General features: G+C 44.8%; 1 protein-coding gene across 1 annotated transcript in view; it reads right to left on the reverse strand.

Moving 5' to 3' along the window:
* LOC145342700 (neuronal PAS domain-containing protein 2-like) overlaps positions 1-27,377 on the reverse strand; it is a 214,544-nt gene that overhangs the window by 18,592 nt on the left and 168,575 nt on the right. Inside the window, exons 10-14 of the mRNA XM_080188262.1 lie at positions 18,586-18,692; positions 15,382-15,529; positions 6,916-7,000; positions 4,891-5,020; positions 443-549 (exon numbers count right to left, since the gene is read on the reverse strand). Of these exons, the coding sequence (XP_080044388.1) occupies positions 443-549; positions 4,891-5,020; positions 6,916-7,000; positions 15,382-15,529; positions 18,586-18,692 (577 nt within the window). The remainder of the gene's footprint in view (positions 1-442; positions 550-4,890; positions 5,021-6,915; positions 7,001-15,381; positions 15,530-18,585; positions 18,693-27,377) is intronic.

Below are 27,377 nucleotides of genomic sequence, written 5' to 3' on the forward strand. Positions count from 1 at the left end.
AATATCTTGGAGGAAGGTGCTAACAACTGGTCTGATCGGGAGTCATTTTGTTTTGTTGGTTTAAATGATCGTAACTGTCACAGCTATTCTGTTTGTTCTGCAACCTCTGCACTGTTGAGACTCAGTCAAGCTTTCAAAGAACAAATGAAGGACAAAGAAAAGATGACCCTTTGTCAAAGCTTTGCCAAAGAGTCATCTGGACTCGAAACGTCAGCACTCTTCTCTCCTCACAGATGCTGCCAGACCTGCTGAGATTTTCCAGCGTTTTCCCCTTTGGTTTCGGATTCCAGCATCCGCAGTAATTTGCTTTTGTTTCTTCGCCTTTCCCACTCTCACCTTGAACCCGTGCCCGCTTGTAATTGGCACTTCCACCCTGGGGAAAAGCCTCTGACTATCCACCCTGTCAACTCTTGCTGACCGTGGTGGAGATGCAAAAACCCACCTGAGCGTTAACTTGCTGCGGTCTCTGTATCGACTTGTCCTGCAAGCTGGTGCTCACTGATTGTCGAGAAGGAGTGCTGGCCTCTGTGTATACTTTGGATTGCGTTGCTGGAAGAATCAAGCAGTCATTGAATCAAATCAACTCTCGGGCTTAACTTAATCACTGGCATATGAAAACGAAAATTCAGGTGCAGTGAGAATAACGAATTTTATATATCACTCTTCTCAACCTCTACCTCTGCTCCCCTCAGAATAAAAATACACACAACTTCAGCAAGTGACTAACTGAACAGTTAAAAGTTAACACCTTAACATTTGCTAAACTCTAGTCAATTATGGCTTAAAAAATAGTCCATTTAGGAGCAAGGTATTTTGATGGAATTTAAACTGAGTGCACACACTCCTTGTCTCCTGGATTATATTGGAGAGGGTGGGATTTTCCAGCCATTCCCACCAGTGGCATCTTGTAGTCTCAAGGAAGGAGAACTCACCCCCACCGGCACTTAGAGGCAGGTTTTTTGGTAGCGGGATGGGGGTTTTGCTCAAAACACTGTAGGCTTCAATGGGATCGGGAGATCCCGCTGGCGTCCAAAGATAATCTGCCTCCACCACCAGAAAACAGGCAGTGGTTGGGGTGTAAACTCGCACTGAATATCTTCCATACTTACTGAAGATTGAGATAATTACAAAGCCTTACCATGGAATCACAGAATGGTTGAGTTGGATGGATTGCAGACCTGCAGCACAGTGTAACCATCGTTAGGTTTTGTTTACAGATGAAGAAACAGACAAACAGTCCAAAGATCATAGAATCCCTGCAGCGCAGAGGGAGGCCATTTGGCCCATTGAGTCTGCACCGAACCTCCAATAGAGTATCCTATCCAGGCACTATACCCGTAATGCCATGTATTTACCCACTAATCCCCTTAACCCACATATCCTGGGACACTAAGGGGCAATTTAGCATAGCCAATCCACCTAGCTGGCACAGTAAAGTGGTATGGTGACACAGAGGAGGGCGACATTTTGGCAGAGTGGTTAACACTGCCGCTTCACCTGGCCTTGGGTGACTGTCTGTATGGAGTTTGCACATTCTCCCCGTGTCTGCGTGGGTTTCCTCCAGGTGCTCCGATTTCCTCCTGCAGTCCAAAGATGTGCGGGTTAGGTTGATTGGCCATGCTAAATTGCCCCTTAGTGTCGGGAGGTGGCTAGCAGGGTAAATACGTGGGGTTACTGGGATAGGGCCTTGTTGTTGGTGCCTCCTTCTGCACTGTAGGGATTCTATGATCTTTGCACTGTGGGAGAAATCAGAGCACCTGGAGGAAACCCACCCAGGCACGGGGAGAATGTGCAAACTCCACACAGCCAAGGCCAGAATTGAACCTGGCTCTCTGGGGCCGTGAGGCAGCAATGCTAACCACTGTGCCACTCTACTGCCCTCATCGTCCATTATGACATAATTTCTTTCCAGAACAGAGTGCACAATTCTGATTACTTATTGTACATGTCTTATCATTCATTACATAATGGTGGAATCAGGGTCAGTGAATATTTTTAAGGTTGGATAAATTTTTGACGAACAGGGGAATGAAAGGCTTTTGGAGACAGGATGGATGGTGCAGTTGAGGCCACAGACAGATCAGCCTCGACCTCATTGAATGGCGGAGCAGGCTCAAGGAGCTGAATAGTAGAGCCACAGAATACTATTCTTAATTCTTAATGTTTGTCTGTTTCTTCATTAGTAACCAAAACCCAAACATGTTTACACTGTGCTGCAGGTCTCCAACACATTCCAACCCAACCATTACTACACCTATTTTGTTATAAATCCTTAATTGAACGTGCAGCAATGCATTGCGCAATGTTTTCGTTTCCCAAGGATTTGAATTCTAAAGAAAATTATTAACTGATTATTTGTTTTAGAATGGGTGGAGAACTGGCTTGGGAGGAGGAGACAGCGAGTAGTAGTGGAAGGCTCCTTTTCCAATTGGAGGCCTGTCACCAGTGGTGTGCCGCAGGGCTCGGTACTTGGACCTCTTCTATTTGTGGTATATATTAATGACTTGGAAGAGGGGGTAGGTGGTGTGATCAGCAAATTTGCTGATGACACTAAGATGGTTGGATTGGCGGGTACTGAGGAGCAGTGCCTGGCAATGCAACAGGACATAGACAGGCTGGTAGATTGGGCAGATAGATGGCAAATGGAATTTAATCCGGAGAAATGCGAGGTGATGCACTTTGGCCGGAATAATGTGGAGGGGAGTTATACGATAAAAGGTAGAACTATCCGGAGTATAGATACGCAGAGAGACCTGGGGGTGCAAGTGCACAAGTCCCTGAAGGTGTCGGTGCAGGTGCAGAATGTGATGAGGAAAGCGTATGGTATGTTAGCCTTCATAGGAAGAGGTATAGAATATAAGAGTAGGAGTCTGATGTTGCAGTTGTATAGAACGTTGGTTAGGCCTCACTTGGAGTACTGCGTCCAGTTCTGGTCGCCGTACTACCGAAAGGATGTAGAGATCCTGGAGAGAGTGCAGAGGAGATTTACCAGGATGTTGCCTGGTATGGAAGGGCTGTCTTACGAGGAAAGATTGAATGAACTTGGGCTGTTTTCCCTTGAGAGACGTCAGCTGAGGGGGGATCTAATAGAGGTTTATAAGATTATGAAGGGGATAGATAGAGTAAATGGTGGTAAGCTTTTTCCGCTATTAGAAATGGATAGAACGAGGGGTCACGGGCTTAGGGTGAGGGGGGCTAGGTATAAGACAAATGTTAGAGGGCAGTTTTTCACACAAAGGGTAGTGGGGGTGTGGAATGCACTGCCGAGTAAGGTGGTGGAAGCAGGCACGCTAGGGTTGTTTAAGAGTCACTTAGACAGCCATATGAGCGGGCTACATATAGGGGGATATAGTAGGCCTTACTTAACATTGTAGGCCTGGGAATACGTTTTGCCTCAGGGATGTTAGTCTTTGCCTGTTTAATAATGAATTTTTTTGTCTCCACAGGCATTTAAGTCCAGCAAGGGGCATGCATGCGGCAGGTTGTAGTGGGCTGCTCTTGGACGTTGCTTCGGGAGTTGCCTATTGCTTCATGTTGTTAGTGTGCTTAAACTGGACCATCTCGAGGGCAACATGACAGCTCAGAGACTATCTCTGTTGCTGTGCGGACACATGGATTTGGGCCTGTGTCTGTGGGAGTTTGCACGTTCTCCCCGTGGTTGCGTGGGTTTCCTCCGGGTGCTCCGGCTTCCTCCCACATCCCCCAAAGATGTGCTTTTAGGCTGATTGATTGGGTACTAAATTGTCCCTAAATTGGACCTCCCTGATCCTCGCACGTTAGGTGTAGACTAAAATCATGAATAGGTCACTGAGACAGGGGGACGGCGGCGCGGGCTCGTTGGGCCGAAGGGCCTGTTTCCCGTGCTGTGTTGTTCTTTGTTCTTTGTTCTTTGTTCTTAATACACCATGTGAGTATGTGAAGTCATGGGGGTGGATTTTGCCATCCCGCCTGCCACAGGAATCGTAGCGGGCGGAAGGTGGGGGAGTGGACCATACAAAGAACCTTTGACATCGGGCAGGATTTTCCGGTTTTGGGGTGAGCCAAAAAATCCCACCCGTGGTGTGTAGTGAGATAAGATAATCAGCTACGATTTACTGAATGGTGGAGCAGGATGGAAGGGCTGAATGGCCAACTCCTGCTCCTAAGAGCCATGTTCCCATAGTGAGTGCAGCATGCTTGGAAGGGACAGATGACTTTGGCCAATTGTTCCCCAAGCTCTTCACCGCTGGTGCTTTTCTCATGTCATGTCTGGAGTACACGAATTGATAGAGATTGGTTGCCATGGTTAGTCAACAATGCCATTATCATTGTTTCAGGATGGTAAAAGGTCAACTTAATGGTCCTTGAGGTTGCTTCATCTCATGATTCCTAAATATCTGAGGTGAGATTTTCCAGCCACATGCGCCCCAAGTCCAGGAAATCCCACCTGAGGTCAACAGGGCAGCACGGTGGCACAGTGATTAGCACTGCTGCCTCATTGCACCAGGGACCTTGGTTCAGTTCTGGCCTTGGGTAATTGTCTGTGTGGAGTTTGTATGTTCTCCCCATGTCTACGTGGGTCTCCTCCGATTTCCTCCCACACTCCCAAAGATGTGTCGGTGAGGTGGATTAGCCATGCTAAATTGACACTTAGGTGTCAGGAGGATTAATAGGGTAAATATGTGGAGTTATGGAAATAGTGGGATTGTAGTCGGTGCAGACTCGATGGGCCAAATGGCCTGATTCTGCACTATAGGGATTCTATGACTTTTGCATGGTCCGTGTCCCGCCTGCTACAATTCTCATGGGGGTGGTTCAGGAAAATTCCAACCCCCTTCTCTATATCGCACCCCATCTTCATATTATTATGGGAACAAAAAGCGCGAAAAGGATATAGAAGGCTCCACTTACATGGAGTGTCTGACAGTGCGGTGTGAGAGGATTTGTGTGAGCTTGGAGATGACACTGAGCATGGCCGGCTGCTGCCAAGCCTCTCGATGGTGATGTCCTGGGCACTTTCACATTGCCTGCAGTTTTGAGCCTATAACGTGGGAAGAAAAAGAACATCTAAGGAAGAAAAAGTGACAAAGTCCTCATCACAGAGAAGCTTACAACAAGATCTTGTATTTATGAAGCAAGAACAATGCAAGGTGGCTCCGAGATATAATTAGACAAAAATACAATACTCAGCCACATGAGGAAATGCTGCCGAGGCAAAGTAGCTCAAGGCTTGGTGGGTTTTAATGAGGATCTTAAGACCATAAGACATTGGAGCAGAATTAGGCCATTCGGCCCATTGAGTCTGCTCCGCCATTCAATCATGGCTGATATTTTTCTCATCCCCATTCTCCTGCCTTTTCCCCATAACCCTTGATCCCATTATTAATCAAAAATCTATCTATCTCTGTCTTAAAGACACTCAGTGACCTGGCCTCCACAATCTTTTGCAGCAAAGAATTCCACAGATTCACTCCTCTTCATCTCTGTTTTAAATGATCGCCCCTTTAGCCTGAGGTTGTGCAGGATGAAAGGGAGGCACAGAGGTACAGGGAAGGGATTCCACACTGGATGCATTGCTGAAGCCACGGCAAAGGCTTGACACGTACAAAATCGGGGCTGAAGGAACTGAGAGTCCGGAGAAGGTTACAGAGATAGGAAGAGGTAGCGCCATGAAGAGGGAACAAAACAAGAAGAACAATGAACAGTAGGGCACAGGAACAGACCCTTCGGCCCTCCAAGCCCGTGCCAATCATGATGCCTGCCTCAACTAAAACCGTTCCCACTTACGGAGTCTGTATCCTTCCATTCCCATCCTATTCATGCATTTGTTTAGATGCCCCTTAAGTGCCACTATCGTACCTGCTCCCAACACCTCCCCGGGCAGACATTCACCGCCCTCTGTGTAAAAAATTTGCTACGCGTATCAGGGTTAAACATGAAGCTCAGAAGATTGAATTAGAGGTCCTGGAGGAGATAACCTACGTCAATGTTGTCAGGAATAATAGAAATATGGAAAATAGAAGGAGGAGGAGGCCATTTGGCCCTTCGAGTCTGCTTCACTGTTCATTTGCTGCAGCAGTGCCGGGGAATCCCAGAAATTTCAGCAAGTGTCTGGCCCAGAGACAGTATCAAAAAAACCCCTACTTGTTATCAGGTAGACTCATACAAGCATACAGGGGAGGGCTGGTGATGGCCTTGTAATATTATCGCTGGATTATTAATCCTGAAACTCAGCTAATTTTCTGGAGACCCGGGTTCGAATCCCACCATAGCAGATGGTGGAATTTGAATTCAACAAAAAAAATCTGGAATTAAGAATCTACTGGGCACCATGAAACCATTGCCGATTATCGGAAAAACCCATCTGGTTCACTAATGTCCTTTAGGGAAGGAAATCCGCTGTCCTTACCTGATCTGGTCTACATGTGGTTCCACAGCCACAGCAATGTGGTTGACTCTCAACTGTCCTCTGAACAAGGGCAACTAGGGGTGGGCAATAAATGTTGGCCAACCAACGATGCCCATGTTCCATAAATGAATAAAAACAAACAACGGGAGGAGATTCTGTCTATCACTCCTGCGCCGCGTTCTGCCTCGACTGGTTTTTCCATGTTGTCTTACATTTTTACATCTTTGAAGCAAACATCCACTTACACTTTGAAAACTTTTATTGAATCTGCTTCCACAACCCACAAGCAGTGCAATACAAACCATAACAATGAAAAAAAGTCCAGCTGATTTTGTGGTGATTAGAATAAGTCTTTGTCCCCTGGTGACTGATCATTCTGCCAGTCTCCACCCACTCTATTTATTTATTTTCAACCGTGTATCTCTTTCGTTCATGTTGCCAGCTTACTATGGCGTTTAAAGAAACATGAACTTTGAGCATGAAGGTGACTTGATCAAAAAACAACAACCACACATTGTTAGCTTTACTTTCAGGGTTGCTGGAGGCAGGATTTCAGGAGAAGATTCCTCGAGGCCTTGTTCCCGTCGCCTTTCGGATCTGACTTCCACATAACTGCAAATCAGGGGAAACAAACACAAAAAAATCACGCCGTTTACTTATTTAGAAAATGCTAATTATTTGTACCATCCAGAAATTCTGAGAGGCTGTGATACCAGCAACATGACAGACATCAGCTTACCTCATAGGTCAAAACTCCACATCAAGTGAAAAGTTACAACTGCCCATGCTAATGAATAAATGTATTTAACTTTGAAGTTTGCAAAGCATCAAGAAACTGCTGTTGTCGGCAAATCAAAATAACGTGAGTCACATTTAAACTATTCAAACAGTCAGAATTATTACCCCAGGCATGAGCCTGGTATCATTCTAGGGATTATATATTATGTGCGTTGAGATATTCAACTCTTTACAATTCCATCTTATTCTTCACACACCTTTTGGCACACCACAGACTCTCATGAACGGTTTGGGATCTGATCTTGGATCTTTTCGCATGATAGATCTCATCATTTGACTTCAGACATTAAGACAAATGAAGCATTGCTGACTTCCAACTCTAAGTCATCTTGTGTCAACACCTGCTTAGTGGGCCAAAGAGCTTTTCCTGTGCTGTACTATTCTTTGATCTTTATTGGCCAACAAACAATGCAAGGTGAATCTGGAACTGTTTAATTTCTTGTCCTCTCCTTGTCTTGCTCTTCAATTTGCAAAATACAAAATTCCAAATGAAGTGACCTCAGGTAGTTTTACTATGTGAAAGGACAGATGCAAGAGTAAATAGTTTTAAAGATTGCAATGCATCCCATCCACTGGGCTGTATGTGCTGTGGCATGATGGTACATACTTTGAAGGCAGCTACTCTCAATCATTTCATATCTCGACACAATGTGGTGTATTAGTTTTGTGATTTGTAGGCAGTCTGTAATCAGCAGAGGTCGAGGTCAGACATTGTGTCACGGTCTCCTAGTATATCTGTATATTGCCTTATTTTCAAATAAAGAATCTATACTATTGTTTCACCAATCTTGTGTGTGATTGGTATGTTTATGTCAAATAAAGAAGAATGCATGTACTTGCCTGGTGTGTCTTATAAAAATCCCCACAGTGCAGAAGGAGGCCATTTGGTCCATCGACTCTGCACCCTCAACAATCCCACCCAGGCCCTATCTCTGTTATCCCCATATTTACCCTGCTAATCCCTCTGACACTAAGGGTCAATTTAGCATGTCCAATCAACCTAACTCACACACCTCTGGACTGTGGGAGGAAACTGAAGCACACGGAAGGAAACCCACACAGACACAGCGAGAACATGCAAACTCCACACAGACAGTGGCCGGAATTGAGACCTGCTGAGATTTTCCAGCATTTTCTGTTTTTGTCTACGAAGTATAATATTTGCATTAGGAATTCACTTCAATTTTGCACTTCAGAAATGCATGTTTTTGCTCACCTTATAAGTCAGCACATGGGGTTTAGCAGTCCATATAGTCAAGTAGCCAAGAAAATGCACATGAGTTTAAGACATTCCACATAGACTAAACCACGTGGGGCAAACGATGACTAGAGGTGGGTCTTCCAGCGAAAAGAATGAAGAGTGAAACTGCATTCAAGCTAAATGTTCTAACATTTGCCAATGCATCAAATAACCATGCGTCAGTGAGGGAATACAGCGTCAGCGAGAAAAGGAGCCAGCCTGATCTCGAGAAGGATGCATGGCAATGTGTCCTCAAAAATCATCAGAATGGTTACACTGTCCCCAGAAATTCAACATGCGCATATCAGTGGGCAAAAGCAAATCTGGAGCCCAACAAGAATTTCAGCACAACCTCCAGTTGGTGTAGCCACGTTATGGAACAAAAACCTCTTATGTTGCGGCAAAAGATCAAGATCGCTCGGAGATATCGAAAGACACCAGCTTTCTAATGATTCTGAAACCGAAAGCGCCAAAGTTGATCCAGGGTGAGACCCTTACAATGAAGTCAGAGCCAAAGTAGCTCAGAATGATTTCAACAAACTCTGCATCAGATACTGAAGATAGAATCTGATGTTTTTAGGATATTTTAGTTGTGGTTAAAGATATCCTGATAGAGTTTATTCATTCGTGAAATATGTCCTTCTTATGTTCTTACATCACATTGTCAATTGCCGGTGTTTTGCTTGCTTGTCACATTTCAAAATGATAACCAGTGACACAAACATCAGCAGTTCACTGACACTTGGCACACAAGTCAATTCCCATTTTTGAAAACACGTTTTGTGGTTTCAAGGATTGACCTATGCATCATAATATATGGTAAGTGGCCGCTTCTGGGAGTGCCCACCAATTAGCAGCTACACCTCCTGGTCCCCCGGGGCAGTGGGGTTTGGGGGGGGGTGGTGTGGTGTTGGTGAGGCTTTCCAGCACTGGCTTCAGTCTGTGTCCCGTGATCCCCTTATCATCAGCTAATGGGAAGGGCAGCTGAAATTTTTGTCCATTCTCACTGGCGGTTCCTTCTGGTCCTGCTGGCAGCAAACTCTTGCCTTAGATTCCCCGGCATGGAGTGGATTCAATGGGAAATCCCATCGACAGCGGCAGGACCAGAAGATCTTGCCGTCAGCCAATGGCATTATTTGTCATTTATATGAATGATTTGGATGAGAATGTAGGAGGCATGGTTAGTAAGTTAAGATAATACCAAGTAAGTAAGATAATACCAAGATTTGTGGCATAATAGACAGTGAGGAATTATTTTATAGACCTCTATAACATCGCTGCTCACCCTCCCTTGCTCCAGAGAAAAAAGTCTCAGTCTAGCCAGTCTCTCTTTACAACTCAAACCATCAAGTCCCGGTAGCATCCTAGTAAATCTTTTCTGCACTCTTTCTAGTTTTATTATATTCTTTCTATAATAGAGTGACCAGAACTGTACACAGTATTCCAGGTGTGGCCTTACCGATGTCTTGTACAACTTCAACAAGTCGTACCAACTCCTGTATTCAATGTTCTGACCAAGCATGCTGAATGCCTTCCTCACCACTTGGTGCACCTGTGACCCCACTTTCAAGAAGCTATGAACCTGTCCCCCTAGATCTCTTTCTTCTGTTATTATTTTGTAGACCTCTATAAGATTGCCCCTTTGTTCTGTCATACGAGGAGAGACTAAGTGGGTTAGGATTATATTCACTGGAGTTTAGAAGAATGAAAGGGGATCTCATAGAAGTTTATAAAATTCTAACAGGGTAAATTTAGAAGGAATGTTCCCAATGGTGGGGCTGTCCAGAACTATGGGGCCATAGTTTGAGAATAAGGAGTAAACCTTTTAGAACAGAGGTGATGAGGAATTTCTTCACCCAGAGGATGGTGAATTGTGGAATTCACAAACACAGAAAGTACTTGAGGCAAAGCGTGGTGTGATTTTGAGAAGAAATTAGATATAGTTCTTGGGGCTAAAAGGATCAAGGGAGGGCGGGGTGTGGAGATGGGATCAGGATATTGAATTTGATGATCAGCCATGATTATAATGAACGGCAGAGCAGGCTCGAAGGGCCAAGTGGCCTACTTTCCTGCTTCTATATTCTATGTTTCTATGATTGATTCTAAATTCCAGTTGGTGAGAGTGGCAGCGTGTGTGGTCTTCTTTTCTTATTCTTTTGGGCAACCTCTTTTAACTTCAGTACGTGGGAATGGACTCATTAAAAGCAAGTACCTTGAAGACATCAACTACTTGCCTATGAATGAGACTGTTGAAGGGTGTAAGAATGCAGTGAGTTAGTCTGCCATCAAGAGGGCACTATAAGCACTTTGTTTCATACACAGCTGCCTGTTTGATCTTTCCTGCTCAGAGAAAGGTTACCTGCTCTTTCTACTGTATTTCTTGTAAATGAAAAGAACAGCAGTTATTGATTCTGAATCACGGACTATTGATCTGTAATTTTATCTTGGGTCACCATTTCAGTTGGCAGTACACTGACGTTTGAGTCAAGGCACGTGGGTGCAGGTACCCCACGGTTCACCCAACCCACTCTGTGACTTGTGCTAATACCTTCTATTCAAATGCGAATGGTGCCATTTTTTCAAGGATGCATTAAACTGGCACACAAGATTAGTGTCACAAGTAGGCTTACGTTAACTCTGCAATGGAGTTGCTATGAAAATCCCCCAGTTGCCACAGTCCGGCACCCGTTCGGCTACACTGAGGGACAATTTAGAACGGCCAAACCACCTAACCAGAGCGTCTTTCGGACTGTGGGAGGAAACCGGAACACCCGGAGGAAACCCACACAGACACAGGGAAAACGTGAAAACTTCACACAGACAGTGACCCAAGCTGGGAATCAAACTCGGATCCCTGGCACTGTGAGGTTGCAGGGCTAACTACTGTGACACCGTGCTGCCCATGCCATCATGCCTACGAAGCGGTCTGCTGAGGCTAAAAGATTCTATGCCACCACTGGAAGAAAAGCATGAAATCATCTGGATCACGGCCAACATTTATACAGATGGACATACAACTAGAAGAACGAATAGGCCATTTGGCCCTGCGATCTTGCTGCACTACTCAATAAGGTAAAAAGTCTGACAACACCAGGTTTTAGTCCAACCGATTTATCCATAAATCGGTTGGACTAAAACCTGGTGTTGTCAGACTTTTTACTGTGTTTACCCCAGTCCAACGCTGGCACATCCACGTCATGACTACTCAATAAGATCAGTGCTGACCTAACTGTGGGCTCAGTATCACTTTAGTGCCTATCTCCGATGACCTTTGAATTCCTTGTTAGTCAAGAACTATCTAACTCTGCCTTGAAGATATTTAATGACCCTGCCTCCATCACTCTCTGAGAAGAGAACTCCACAGACTCACGCTCTTCAGAGAAATGTTTCTCCTCATCTCCATCTTAAAGGGGCAGCTCTTACATTTAAACTGTGTCCCCTCGTTCTTGTCTCTTCCATAAGGGGAAACATCCTATCAGAATCAATCCTGTCAAGTCCCCTCAGGATCTTACATGTTTCAATAAGATCATCTCTCATACTTCTAAACTCCAATGGGTACAGGCCCAACCTGCCCAAACTTTCCTCTTAGGGTAACCCTCTCATCCCAGGGATTGGTCCATGTGATCTTTCTCTGCTTCTAATTTATCTCTCAACCAAGTGAAGCAGTTTAATTGGTATCTGTTTGTGGGATCTTCCTGTGTGTAATCTGGCTGCCGTGGTTGCTTCTATGGCCACAGCACTTCAGTTCTAATTCGTTTGGATATAGGAATTTGCAAAGGTTTTAAGCAGTATAGGCCGATTCTCGCTGGAGTTTAAGAGATTGAAATGAGATGACAATGGGGATGTAAGTAGATGTTTTCCCTTGGTCGACATTCTAGCATGAAAGGACATAGTTTTAGGCTAAAGTGGGGAGGGGACAGATTTAAAACAGAAGTGAGAAGGAATTACTTCTCATAAATGATTGTGAATCTGTGCAATTCACTAGCCCAAAGTGCAGTGGACGCTGGAACACTAAATACATTTAAGTTTAAAGTTTATTTATTAGTATCGCAAGTAGGCTTACATTAAAGAAGTTACTGTGAAAATCCCCTAGTCGCCACACTCCGGTGCCTGCTTGGGTACAGTGAGGGAGAATTTAGCATGGCCAATGCACCTAACCAACATGTTTTTCAAACTGTGGAAGGAAACTGGAGCACCCGGAGGAAACCCACGCAGACACAGGGAGGATGTGCAAACTCCGCACGGACAATGACCCTAGCCGAGAATTGAACCCAGGTCCTTAGCACCATGAGGCAGCAGAGCTAACCCCTGTGCCACTGTGCCGCCCTATATAATCCTCAATCTCTCCTCATACTTCAATCCCGCCATCCCAGGAATCAGTCAGGCAAATCTTTGCTGAACTCCCTCCGTAGCAAGATCATCCTTCCTCAGGTAAGGAACTCACAGCAAAAAGAACAAACCGGGGAGTTAAAAATACTTATTTTATCCTTCACTTTTAATTGAAATTTTCAGATAGCAAAATAAATTGTGATTGGATCGAGGTAGCAGTTAAAATATATGAAAAAATTCAAACGGGGATGTTTTTTTTAACAACAGAAAAATGTTATATTCCACAGGCCTCCAAAGGTCAGGTGGAGTGTTTGGCAACAAATATAAGAACATAAGAACATAAGAAATAGGAGCAGGAGTAGGCCATCTAGCCCTTCGAGCCTGCCCCGCCATTCAATAAGATCATGGCTGATCTGTCGTGGCTCAGTTCCACATTCCCGCCCTCTCCCCATAACCCTTAATCCCCTCTCTTATCAAAAACCCATCAATCCGCATCTTAAAAATATTTAGCGAGGCAGCCTCCACCACTTCAACGGGCAGAGAATTCCAGAGATTCACCACCCTTTGAGTGAAGAAGTTCCTCTTCAACTCCGTTCTAAACCACCCCCCCCGCCTTTATCTTGAGGCTGTGCCCCCTAGTCCTACTGTCTTTTTTGAGCGGGAAGAGTCTCTCCACCTCTATCCTATCCATCCCATGCATCATCTTATACGTCTCAATGAGATCTCCCCTCATTCTTCTAAACTCTAACGAGTACAAGCCTAGTTTATTCAGCCTCTCCTCATAGCTCAACCCCCTCAACTCCGGTATCAGCCTAGTAAACCTCCTCTGCACTCCCTCCAAGGCCAAAATATCTTTGCGCAGGTGCGGCGCCCAGTTTGAAGTTTGTGAATCTGGATCCGTGGCACTTTGAGGCAGCAAAGAGGAGACAGACAGGATGTTAGTGAGCAGAGGGGTGAAGGATCATGGGGAATGGGCAGGAAGATGGAGATGAGGCCATGATGGGATCAACCATGATGGTTTTCAATGATGGAGCAGGCATGAGGAGCTGAATTGTCTACTCCTGCTCTTAGTTCTTATGTTTCTTATGAGACATACTGAGCTTGTGATGAGTTCTCTCAATTTACCAGCAAGTTTTTATGTGAAGACTTCACTTTGACATCAAAGCCACAACATCTTGTATTTTTATGGCATTGTCAACATCATAGAATCTCCTCAAGGCTTTCATAGTAGTTTGAAATTTGACACTGACCCACAAGGCAGATTACCTAAAACTAGGTCAAAGACAGAGGTTTTAGAGAATGTCTTAAAGGAGGAGAGGATTAAGGAGGGAATGCCAGTGTTCAGAGCTGAGACGGCTGAAAGCAAAGTGTTATGGAGACAAAAGAACCTAATTTACTGAAAAATCCCAACAGGAAACCAGTGGGTTTTAATAAATTTTACATTAACAATCAAGACCCGATCAACATAAATTAAATATGGATTCACAGGCAAATCGTGGTCAATTTAAACTATAAATTGTACATTAAATAACTGATAAAGACAAAGATAGATCACAAAGATAGATTTACTGTCCACCCACTTTATATTGTCACTAATTTCAGTCACAATGTCCTTCAAAATTTAAACAATCTCAGGTACAATTCTAGCTCCTTTTTGTCAAGGATTTAACCAACATTTTTATCCGACGGCAGCTCCCAGCCAGTTCCCATGGGAACGGCCTTCACTAAAATGGTGCACTTCTGCAGAACATCCTCAGTTTTGCCCCTGACAGTCTTCATTGTACGAATTCACCAGCGTTACCCTTTTCCAAATGCTCAGTGGTAACCCTGTGCATTGTACGGGCCAGTGCTGGTTCATTGGCTCCTTTAAGATAATTGAAGCAATGGCAGTAATCCTATTTTCCTTTTTCCAGTTCCTTCAGCCTGCCTGCACTTCACCACTGGGCCAAGCTGAGCTCTTGGCACTTTCTTCCCTCACAATTTTCATGGGAAAACAATCATTCTACAAGTGTGCAAACTGATGATTTCAAAATAACAGTGGGCGGCACGGTGGCATGGTGGTTAGCACTGCTGCCTCACAGCGCCAGGGACTTTGATTCAATTCCCGGCTTAGGTCACTGACTGTGTGAAGTTGGCATGTTCTCCCCGTGTCTGCGTGGGTTTCCTCTGGGCACTCCGGTTTCCTCCCAGTCTGAAAGACATGATGGTTAGGTGCATTGACCCGAACAGGCGCTGGAGTGTGGTAACTAGGAGAATTTCACAGCAACTTCATTGCAGCGTTAATGTAAGCCTTACGTGTGACCTAATGAATAAACTTAACAGCACGTTGATATTTTGTTAAACAAAATTCACTTCAAGATGTGGACTGTTTGACAGATTTTAAGCGCAGCTTAGACAGGGAAGCAGCTTTTGCCCACATTGCAATGTTTTGCTGAAGATAAAAAGTGTGAAATTCTGTGCAGGGAAGGTATTGCAGATTGCATATCAGCTAATTATGTCCTCAAGCATGTTTTTCTTCTTAATCTTAATCAGGGACATTGAAAAGGGGGAAAAAAGAACATATAAATAGTGTGAATTGCAGCCACAGTTTCCCTCTGCAGCATCACGAAAACCATTGCAAACTTACCTCACTACGGTGTGCGTGCAGACAATAAACTCAGGCTTAGAATTCCACTGGTGATAGGTGATGTAGTAATGAGTCTGAAGCCAAATCCATCGCTGTCCTTTGGTCAGGAAACGATAGTAACAAGATTTGCCCTTCCCAAACTGCATCACTAAACATAATGAGCAAGATTGTAAGTGGCAAACCATTATATATATATATAACTGTTAAAATACTTTAAAGTTCAGAAAACATACATTTCTTTCCATTTTGCGGACAGTGATATCCTCGTTTTAAGTTATTCCTGCTTCTATGTTTACACTGAGCAGAGTAACAGGCCATTTGGCCCAACTGGTCTCTGCTGGTGTTTACACTCCACCCAAGCCTCTTCATCTAACTCAATCCTTCTATTGTCTTCTCCCTCACATATCTATTTAGTTTCCCTGTGAATAAACCTGCTATTCATCTCAACCATTGCATGTGGTAGTGAGTTTCATATTCAAACCATTCTCTGGACCTGGACAGCTCCCCATCTGAATCCATGATAAGGGTGGCTTGGGATTTGATTGTCAGTTGATCTCCCCACCCCCCTCTCCCTTCTCTCTCTTTCTAGGGAAGGGGCGTAGCCCAGACCCAGCACTATACTTGTGAAAACATTGCAAGCCTGAGTATCCTCCTACCTGCCCATGTCATCACCTGGACATGAGCTTTCCTCTGAGACTAAGACTACCATTAAATCACATAAACCATAGAATCCCTACAGTGCAGAAGGAGGCCATTCAGCCCATCAATATTGCACCGACAACAATCCCACCCAAACCCCATCCCCATAAATCCACACATACTTACTCTGCTACTCCCTCTAACCTATGCATCCCGGGACACAAAGGGGCAATTGAGCATGGACAATGCACCTAACCCACACATCTTTGGAATGTGGGAGGAAATGTGGGGGTTGAGCTATGAGGAGAGGCTGAATAAACTAGGCTTGTACTCGTTAGAGTTTAGAAGAACGAGGGGAGATCTCATTGAGACGTATAAGATGATGAATGGGATGGATAGGATAGAGGTGGAGAGACTCTTCCGGCTCAAAAAAGACAGTAGGACTAGGGGGCACAGCCTCAAGATAAAGGGGGGGGCGGTTTAGAACGGAGTTGAGGAGGAACTTCTTCACTCAAAGGGTGGTGAATCTCTGGAATTCTCTGCCCGTTGAAGTGGTGGAGGCTGCCTCGCTAAATATTTTTAAGACGCGGGTTGATGGGTTTTTGATAAGAGAGGGGATTAAGGGTTATGGGGAGAGGGCGGGAAAGTGGAACTGAGCCACGACAGATCAGCCATGATCTTATTGAATGGCGGGGCAGGCTCGAAGGGCTAGATGGCCTACTCCTGCTCCTATTTCTTATGTAAACCGGAGCACCTGCAGGAAACCTTCGCAGACACGGGGAGAATGTGCAGACTCTGCACAGACAGTTGCCCAAGCCGGGAATCGAACCCAGATTCCTGGAGGTGTGAGGCAGCCGTACCAACCATCGTGCCACCGTGCCGCCCATAATGTGGAATTAGAGTCAATGGGTGTTTTCCCATTAGAAACCAAATTGAGAGATAGGACATTAATTTTACAAAATGCTTTGTACAATGTACGGGTGGGATAATATTTCATCAATTTGAGCTGGATTTGAAATAAAATGTTCAATATTCATGGAATGCTAAGGGCTGCAGATAAGAGCATTTCTTTGTGGTAAATCCTTCAGTGGCGCGGTAAGCTAGGAATTGTATTGTGTCTTATGTAGTTGAAAAGCATGGAGCTTCAGGAGTGTGGGAATGAGGAGTAGATGGCCGGTGACTCTCAGAAAACTAGGTGGGTCAGAGAGATGGCCTGTAAATGAGCCTACCCAACTCCCTTCCATTCATTTAGCAACTGGCTACAGACCTGCCAAAATCTCCCCTCTGAAGCTCCAATCCGTGTTCTCATTATTTAGTGTCTGTGGGGTAGATCTTGACTTATTTTGCCACAACACAAAGCAAAGACAGTATGCTGCTTCTTAAAAAAAATTCAGTGCCTTTAAATCAGGAGACATGTAAAACAAGCTGTCGACTTGTTACTTGAGTAAGTCCAGATCTATTCTGACATCTCAAAGCTTGATGTGCGGAGTTGAAGTTTGTCCAACGTTGAAGCATAAAATCCCTACAGTGGCCTTTCGGCTCATCCAGCCTGCACTGACAACAATCCAACCCAGGCCTTACCCCTGTAACTGCATGTATTTACCCTGCTAATCCCCCTGAAACTAAGGAGCAATTTAGCATGGCTAATCTACCTAATCCGTACATCTTTGTGGAGTGTGGGTGGAAACTGGAGCATCTGGAGGAAACCCACGCAGACACAGGGAGAACGTGCAAACTCCACACAGACGGTGGCCCAAGCTGGGAATCGAACCCAGATCACCCAGTACTGTGAGGCAGCAGTGCTAACCAGTCTGCCACCGTGCTGCACCAAAACCAAGCAAGTTAGAATAAGCCCTTCCCCAAACTGCTAGGCTCGTAACAATTTAAACAGGGCCATACTGGAAAGAGAAATGGAAAGTAAGCTGAGATAGAACTGAGGGGCTTGGTTTCTAAGCATGGGATTTGTATGATTTGATTTCCAACAGGACTCCTGCGAAACATCTCTTACAGAATCCAAAAGAATCAAACCATATTAAAAAAAAAGTAACATCGCCATAGTTCCAGATAGCCATAGGCTGCGATAGGTGGTGGTTTAACCTCAGCACACCTCAGGAGAGGGGCAAGGCTGAGAAGGTAGGCCTTCATGAATAACCTCAGTTGGTACAAGAAGTGAATCCGCCCTGTTGGCATGGCTAAGCAGCTGTGCAGCCAACTGAGCTAAACCAACACATACATATGAATACAATAAAATATCAACTGTATTCAAACTACATCAATACAATCACAAATTACAGCGTCATTATGACTTCCCACATCTTTCAACCCACTAATTAAACAAGTAGATAAACCAGACAGCCCAAAACATGGCTTTCAGGGAATGCTGTGCAGAGTGCAATTTGTTCATACATATTTTAGTCCCAATGTGGGGTGGGGGGGGGGTTAAATGTCAGTAGGGTTTGATTTCCCTAACCTATAATGCGTTTACCAATGCACCTATCTCATTACTGACGCTATCCCTGATCTCAGTCCCTTAGCCATCACTAGCGTATATATCCAGTCACCTACAGTGTTCATGGCATCTTGCTAGAAGTTCCAGGTCATCAACGTGGTAGTAATCGTAGCCAGATGTTCCTAGCACTTCGAATGGTAAGTAACCTATAATAGGAGGGGCCCTGATAAAGAGGAACAAGGCACATGAAGAACATTAGTTTTGGAGAGGCTGGAAACTATTGACATTCACAGTACATGGAACAAAAATAAGTAGACCAGAAATTATGATCCAGTTCATTTGGCTGATCATAAAAATAAGTACCCCCTGATTGCCTACTCATTCAAATATCTGTGCAGTTAGTTAAATATTTCCACACATCTGCCTCATCTTCCTCTCTGGTCAGTTCATTTGTTCGCTACCTGTTGGATAAAGTAATTCAGTTTAACATGCCCCTATCCTTTCCCAAACCTAACCTTCAACCATGAGCCTAGCTCTGGAACTTGCAATATATCAACAAAGCTTCAATTTAACTTTTCCCTCAGCCACCTTGAATATAGTAAGAAGTTTCACAACACCAGGTGAAAGTCTAACAGGTTTATTTGGAATCACCAGCTTTCGGAGTGCTGCTCCTTCATCAGATGAGTGCAGTGGCAGATTCACAAACATGGCATGTATAGACAGAGGTTCAATTGCGAGATAATGGTTGGAATGCGAGTCTTTACAGGTAATCAGTCGCTACAAGTGCTGGCAATACGAGTGGAGAGAGGGATAATCACAGGTTAAAGAGGTGTGAATTGTCTCAAACCAGGACAGTTAGTATGATTTTCCTATCTTGAATATAATGTTGAATTAATTATTTTTCAGCAACTCTCTTTAAATAATTAACCTGACTAAACCAAGACCATTTACAAACATTGTATATGCACTATAATAATTTTACAGAATTAACTCTGCCTCTCAACCTTGCTTCCGCCCTGCTTTGTGACTCCAGGATAATTCCTTCTCTTGGTTTACACTGGCTGACAGAGGAACATGTTTCCGCATTGATGTTCATTACAACTGCATTTCAAATGTACTTTATTGACTCAAAAACATTTTGGGATGCCTGAGGTTGTGATAGATATTGTCGAGGTGCAAATAGATCATAGAAACCCTACAGTGCAGAAGGAGGCCATCCAGCCCATACAGTCTGCACCAACAACAATCCCACCTAAGGTTCCACAACCCCACACATTTACCCCACTAATCTTTCCAACCTACACATCCTGTGAGTCTAAGGGGCAATTTAGCATGGCCAACCAACCAAAGCACATCTTTGGACTGTGGGAGAAAATTGGAGCATCCGGAGGAAACCCACGCAGAGAACATGCAAATTCCACACAGGCAGTGGCCCAAGCTGGGAATCAAACCCAGGTCCCTAGCCCTGTGAGGCAGCAGTGCTAACCACTGTGCCACCATGCTTGATTACGTCCTTACTGATCCAGTTACAGCCAGACAATCATTCACAATTCTGTCCCCCAGGGATCTATCCTTGGACTCCTCCTATTTCCCATCCACATTCTGCCCCCTCAGTGACATCATCCGAAAACATGGCATTCATTTCCACATGAACCCTTGTCTGAGTCCAGAGAAATCTCTAACAAATACCAAATTAAATACTATGACTGACTGTGCACTTTTATTGTTAAACTGAATATTATATTGAACTTTTTAAAAAATTCCCCCTGGTAATGTGTTTAGTCCAAAAACAGTTTGATGAGAAATTGTGATTTAATTCGCTGACCAAATTGTTAAAAGGAAACATTCAGCAGAAATTTGGTGGTTGTGTGAAAAGTAAAAGGTAAACACATAAGCAGAATCCAAGAGGCTCAGATATGGATGAACACAAGACAAAATAGTCACATATCAAGGACATGGGGTAGCACGGTAGCACAGTGGTTAGCACTGCTGCATCACAGCGCCAGGGACCTGGGTTCGATTCCTGGCTTGCGTCATTGTTTGTGCGAAGTCTGCACATTCTCCCCGTGTCTGCGTGGGTTTCCTTTGTGCTCTGGTTTCCTGCCATGGTCCAAAGATGTGCAGGTTAGGTTGACTGGCCATGCTAAATTGTCCCTTAGTGTCAGGGGAGTCAACAGGGTAAATACATGTGATTACAGGGATAGGATCTGGTGGGAATTGTGATCAGTGCAGCCGAATAATGATCTGGAGGTGGGGTGGGCTGTTAACGCGCAAATAAGTGCGGCGTGCAGGAATGGAACGGCCGTAATTATGGGAGATTTCAATCTGCATATTGATTGGTCGACCCATGTTGGACGCGGTGGGCTTGAGGAGTTCTTGGAATGCTGCCGGGATAATTTCCTTGAACAGTGTGTGTTGGAGCCAACGAGGGAGCGAGCTATCTTGGATCTGGTGTTATGTAATGAGGCGGGTAGAATTGGGACCTTGCGGTGAAGGATCCTCTTGGGGAGAGTGATCATTGTATGGTGGAGTTTCTGGTGCAGATGGAGGAGGAGAAAGTGGGTTCCCGGACACGCGTCCTTTGTTTGAACAGAGGGGAGTACGGTAGGATGAGAGAAGAATTGGCGAATGTTGACTGGGGGAGCGCGTTGGAAGGTAGATCTGCTGAGGAGCAGTGGAGGATCTTTAAGGAGATCTTTCTTGGTGCTCAGCAGAAATTTATTCCGATGGTTAAAAAGGACCATAGGAGGAGAGGTAATAAGCCGTGGATAACGAAGGAGGTGAAGGAAAGTGTTAAATTAAAAGCGGAGGCGTTTAGAGTAGCTAACAGTAGTGGGCGAGAAGAGGATTGGGAGAGGTTTAAATGTCAACAAGGATTGACAAAGAAGTTGATAAAGAAGGGTAGGAGAAACTATGAAGCTGGGCTAGCGCTTAATATAAAAAAGGATAGCAAGAGTTTTTATAAATATATAAAAAGGAAGAGGCTGGCTAGGGAGAACGTTGGACCCTTAGAGGATGAGAGGGGGGAATTAGTGGTAGGGGATGGGGAAATGGCTGAGGTCTTGAATAACTTTTTTGTTTTGGTCTTCACAGAGGAAGACGTGAATAATTTGCCGGGTGTTAGCGATGGAGAGGTGGTAGGACTGGAGGGTCAATGACATTATTGTTACTAGACAGGCGGTGCTTGACAGACTGGAGAGACTGATTGTTGGCAAGTCCCCAGGACCGGATGGAATGCATCCGAGGGTTCTGAAAGAAATGGCGGAGGTGATAGTGGATGCCTTGGTGGTTATTTTCCAAACGTCGCTGGATTCCGGGGAAGTGCCGGAAGATTGGAAAGTGGCTAATGTTACGCCGTTGTTTAAGAAGGGTGCCAGGCAAAAGGCAGGGAATTATAGGCCGGTTAGTTTAACGTCTGTTGTAGGTAAAATGTTAGAATCCGTCATCAAGGAGGAAATAGCGAGGCATCTTGAGGGGAATTGCTTGATAGAGCAGACGCAGCACGGTTTCGTTAAAGGGAAGTCGTGTCTGACAAATTTACTGGAGTTCTATGAGGATGTGTCTAGGGCGGTGGATAGAGGAGAGCCGGTGGATGTGGTCTTTCTGGATTTTCAGAAGGCGTTTGACAAAGTACCTCACAAGAGGTTATTGCAGAAGGTCGGGGGACATGGAGTTGGGGGTAGGGTGTTAGCGTGGATAGAGGATTGGTTGTCAAATAGGAGGCAGAGAGTGGGGGTCAACGGGTGCTATTCAGATTGGCGGATGGTGACTAGTGGAGTGCCCCAGGGGTCGGTGCTGGGGCCTCAGCTTTTTACCATTTATATAGATGATCTGGAGGAGGGAACCGAGTGTAGGGTGTCAAAATTTGCTGATGACACCAAGATTGGGGGAAAGGCAAATTGTGCGGAGGGTGTGGAGAGTCTGCAGAAGGATCTAGATAGGCTGGGCGAATGGGCCAGGAGATGGCAAATGGAATTTAATGTTGGCAAGTGTGAGGTGGTCCACTTTGGTAGGAATAATGGTAGGAAGGACTATTACTTACGTGGCGAAAAACTGCAGCAGGCGACGGTGCAGAGGGACCTCGGGGTCCTTGTGCATGAGTCGCAAAAACCCAGCTTGCAGGTGCAGCAGGTGGTCAGGAAGGCAAATGGGATGCTGGCCTTCATAGCGAGGGGGATTGAATATAAAAGTAGGGAGGTCTTGCTGCAGCTGTATAGGGCATTGGTGAGGCCGCAGCTGGAGTACTGTGTGCAGAATTGGGCGCCGCACCTGCGCAAAGATATTTTGGCCTTGGAGGGAGTGCAGAGGAGGTTTACTAGGCTGATACCGGAGTTGAGGGGGTTGAGCTATGAGGAGAGGCTGAATAAACTGGGCTTGTACTCGTTAGAGTTTAGAAGAATGAGGGGAGATCTCATTGAGACATATAAGATGATGAATGGGATGGATAGGATAGAGGTGGAGAGACTCTTCCCGCTCAAAAAAGACAGTAGGACTAGGGGGCACAGCCTCAAGATAAAGGGGGGGTGGTTTAGAACAGAGTTGAGGAGGAGCTTCTTCACTCAAAGGGTGGTGAATCTCTGGAATTCTCTGTCCGTTGAGGTGGCGGAGGCTGCCTCGCTAAATATTTTTAAGACGCGGGTTGATGGGTTTTTGGTAAGAGAGGGGATTAAGGGTTATGGGGAGAGGGCGGGAATGTGGAACTGAGACACGACAGATCAGCCATGATCTTATTGAATGGCGGGGCAGGCTCGAAGGGCTAGTTGGCCTACTCCTGCTCCTATTTCTTATGTTCTTATGTTCTTATGTTCTTAACGGGCCGAATGGCCTCCTTCTGCACTGTAGGAATTCTATGATTCTTCTTGATTTTGTCAAGCTGGTTTGGGCAGGGTACATGCTGATATGGGCCTGACAGAGGCAATCCCGGAGTTGTGAAACTCTGACCTGATTTGGACAAGTAGATAGAAACATGATAGCCAGAATTCTCCGATGCTGTCTGCTCTGCCACCACTGCCTGTGGGAATGGAGAGTTTGGCACTCAGCCAAATCTCAATTAACTGCAGTAGGATTGGAGAATTCTGATCAACAGCTTTTGCAATTGGGCTGTACAAATAACAGCAAGATAAGGATTAGGTGGGATCTGCATGGACATGGTGAGCAAGAGCTTGAATGGGTCTTGACCCAAGGGCTCTCTGGCCTAGAAACATGAGCACTATTGCCTGAGACCCTCGGGTTTGGATTGTGGGTCCAGCAGATCAATGTGATCTGTCAAACCTGTTTCACACTTCTGTGTGCTAGTTTGCTTCTCATTTTCAGCCTACATTGCTGGTTAACTGAAACATCCAACAGAGTGACAAAAGTGTAAGTCTCTCCTTGTCAGAGTTAGAGGACTGGATCAGAAGCTCCAAGGTAAATTATGAATCTGGACTGGATTCCAACAATTTACTATTTTGACATAAATGTGAGGATAGGATGTTTCACTCCAAATGCGATTCCACTGACAAACTAGGAATCTTTATTTAACAGCACAGGTTAAGTATAACAAGTGAATTAGCTTATTTTTAACAGTTGAACAACATTTAAACATGGCAAGATACAAGTCTAACCTATCATGATTAGCTCCAATCAAGCAATACTTTCCTAACAGACTTAAACCAGTCTTTAAAATTAGTTAGCTAAACACAGGCATACTTTGTTTTGACTTAGGTTAACAATCTTGGAGCTTTCAGGGGAGAGAGGGAGAGAGAGAGAGAGAGAGACTTCCTTCTTCCTACCAGCTCCAGGCAGCAACTACTCTTTATTTTAAATTGAAAATGAAACTTTTTTTTCCCTGCAAGCGTAACTTCTCCCATTAACCACATGACTCTGTCCTTGTCAATCAACCTAACCAAAACTCACATGACTCTGCATACCTAGTCTAAAAATCCCAGGAGAACATAAGTAAACAAAATTTCATTAAGGCCACAAAGTAACACATTCCTGGCTAGAAACAGTTATTATGCTGCGTTCTCAGCATTTAAGCTGCAGGCAGATAAAAAGAAAAAGAAAATGAATGAAAGAAGGAAGATGTCAACTCTTCGATTGGCAAGCTGAAGTGTCAGGATCACAGGATAGGATTGAGAGAAAACACGATGAATTCCAACACAGCCATAATTCCTGACTCTACTTCATGACCATCTCCTGCAATCTTTTCACTATTTCCGCACTATCAGACTGCTTGTCGACTGTATGAACAGAAATTTCATCCAACTAAACACTGAATTTACTAAGCCATTGGCTGGAATTTTACTGCCCCACCTGCCACGGGAATTGGAGCAGGCAAGGGGCAAACAATGGGAAGGTCCATTGGCCTAAGGCATTTTCAGGTCTTGGGATGAGTGAGGCCGTAATCCCAGTCATTGTCTTTGGCACCTGATATAAATTACAGTTCTCAAGTCAGTGACTGACTCCACTCGTCTCCCTCACAAAAGTCTGAGGGTAAACCAACTGAAATGACCATACATATATCCATCATAATAAAGGTTACTTACTTCTATCTCCTTAAAATCATCCATCTGTGTGTGTGTGTTATGTGTGTGTGTGTGTGTGTGTGTGTGTGTGTGTGTGTGTGTGTGTGTGTGTGTGTGGGTGTGTGGGTGTGCAAGATTGAGTGTGTAGGACTGAAAGAGTGAGCGTGCAGGGTGGGGCTGGGGGGGAGAATGAGAGAGCGAGAGAGACTGAGTGTGTGTGGGAGTGAGAGAGTATGTGTGTGTACACGTGTGTGACTGTCAGGGCAGATGAGAGAGGGTATGTGTGTGTGAGAGACTGTATGTGTGTGCACATGCGTGTGTGGGAGTGAGAGACTGTGTGTTTGTGTAAGAGTTTTTCCCAATCTCAGGGTGCTCACTCTCATTCTTGCACTCACACTCACACTCACAGTGGCTGAGGGAGAATGAGCGAGACCCTGAAACTGGGTGTGAGCGTGGCACACACACTCCGACCCTCTCACATTCAGGTCACTTTTATGAATGGCTTTTTAAAAGTTAGCAGTTTATTGATAATACATTGCTTTATCTTTTTTTTGCTCAGCAATTGTCTCTTTTCTTAACACTGAGAGTTATTTGGAAATTCAGTTTAACGTTGTGGCAAATGTGTCTTTCTGAAATTTCCACATCGGCCCCTTGAATGACAAAAATATGCAAATATGCTCTCAAGTGAAATGGCTGGACAGGTCTGCTCTAGACGGACTGTTCCAGTGTCCTCCCTGCCAGCCTCCTCACTGGATTCTCTATAAACCTGAGGTCATTTAAAACTCTACTGCCCATGTCCTTATGAACATCAAGGCCATTATCCCATCAACTCGATCATTTGCATTGCTTCCCAACTAAAATAATGCCTGACTGTAACATCTCACCCTTAATTTCCAGGCAGAACCCTATCACCCCACCCTCACATACACACCTTCTGCCATCTCTGTTGTCTCCTCTAACTTTACAACTATATCGGTGCACATCCAATTCAGGCATCTTGACCAGCACAATTTTAATCATTCTACCAATGGCAAACCTGTCTTCAGTTGTTGAGGTCCTACAATCTGGAATTCTACCCCCTCCTCTTTTAAACCCATGAAACCTACCTCTCACTTGCCCTAAAGGCTCAGTGTCAAATTTTGTTGGATAATGTTCTTCTAAAGTATCTTTAGTTTGTTAAAGGTGCAATATAAATGCATGTTGATGCTGTCTTTGTTGTCCAGTGATGACTTGCTACCCGTCCCCCTAGTCCTGGTGAAAGGTAATCGACCAGAAACGCTGTGTCTGTTTTCATCTCCACAGCTATTGCCCGACTTGAGAAACGTTTCCAGCAGGATAGGCCGGGAACTTCCGGGGAGCGGCAACCATCATCAGATTGCCACAGCATCCGGAAATTCTCCTGGCCTGAGGCTGCATTTTTACCGGGGTCTTCCGAACCCAGCCATCCCAGAAATAAAGGAACCGGGAGTCTGTCGGGGAAATCCAATGGATCGCAGTTTTATTAGGGAAGATAATAGGCTCTTTGGACAAGACGAGTTGCTGTACATACGATAAGTTTAAACTGACTGTCAGTGAATGGGTAGGTGAATTTTTTAAAAATTCATTTATGGGATGTGGGCATTACAGATTAGGCCAGCATTTATTGCCCACGCGTCGTTGCTCTTGAGAATGGTGAGTGAATGAATGAGATGAATTGTTAGGGGGCAGTTGGCTGAGATGGGTATGTGGGTAAGTTGGTAATAGAGTCATAGAGGTTTACAGCATGGAAACAGGCCCTTCGGCCCAACTTGTCCATGCCACCCTTTTTATTAACCACTACTGCTAGTCATCCCAGTTGCTCTCGTTTGGCCCACATCTCTCTATGCCCAGCTTTTCCATGTAACTGTCTAAAAGAGTCATAGAGTCATAGAGGTTTACAGCATGGAAACAGGCCCTTTGGCCTAACTTGTCCATGCAACCCTTTTTTTTTAAAACCCCTAAGCTAATCCCAATTGCCCACATTTGGCCCCCATCCCTCTGTTCCCATCGTACCCATGTAACTATCAAAATGCTTTTTAAAAGGCAAAATTGTACCCGCCTCTACTACTACCTCTGGCAGCTTGTTCCACACACTCACCACCCTCTGTGTGAAAAAAATGCCCCTCTGGACACTTCTGCATCTCTCCCCTCTCACCTTAAATCTATGCCCTCTAGTTTTAGACTCCCCTATCTTTGGGAAAAGATATTGACTATGTAGCTGATCTGTGCCCCTCATTATTCTATAAGCCTCTATAAACCTCATCCCTCAGCCTCCTATGCTCCACAGAAAAAAAGTCCCAGTCTATCCAGTCTCTCCTTAAAACTCAATCCATCAAGTCCCAGTAACATCCTAGTCAATCTTTTCTGCACTCTTTCTAGTTCAA

Source organism: Carcharhinus amblyrhynchos, chromosome 4, assembly GCF_965287045.1.
Source record: "Carcharhinus amblyrhynchos chromosome 4, sCarAmb.v2.hapA, whole genome shotgun sequence".
NCBI classification, from domain to species: Eukaryota; Metazoa; Chordata; class Chondrichthyes; order Carcharhiniformes; family Carcharhinidae; genus Carcharhinus; species Carcharhinus amblyrhynchos.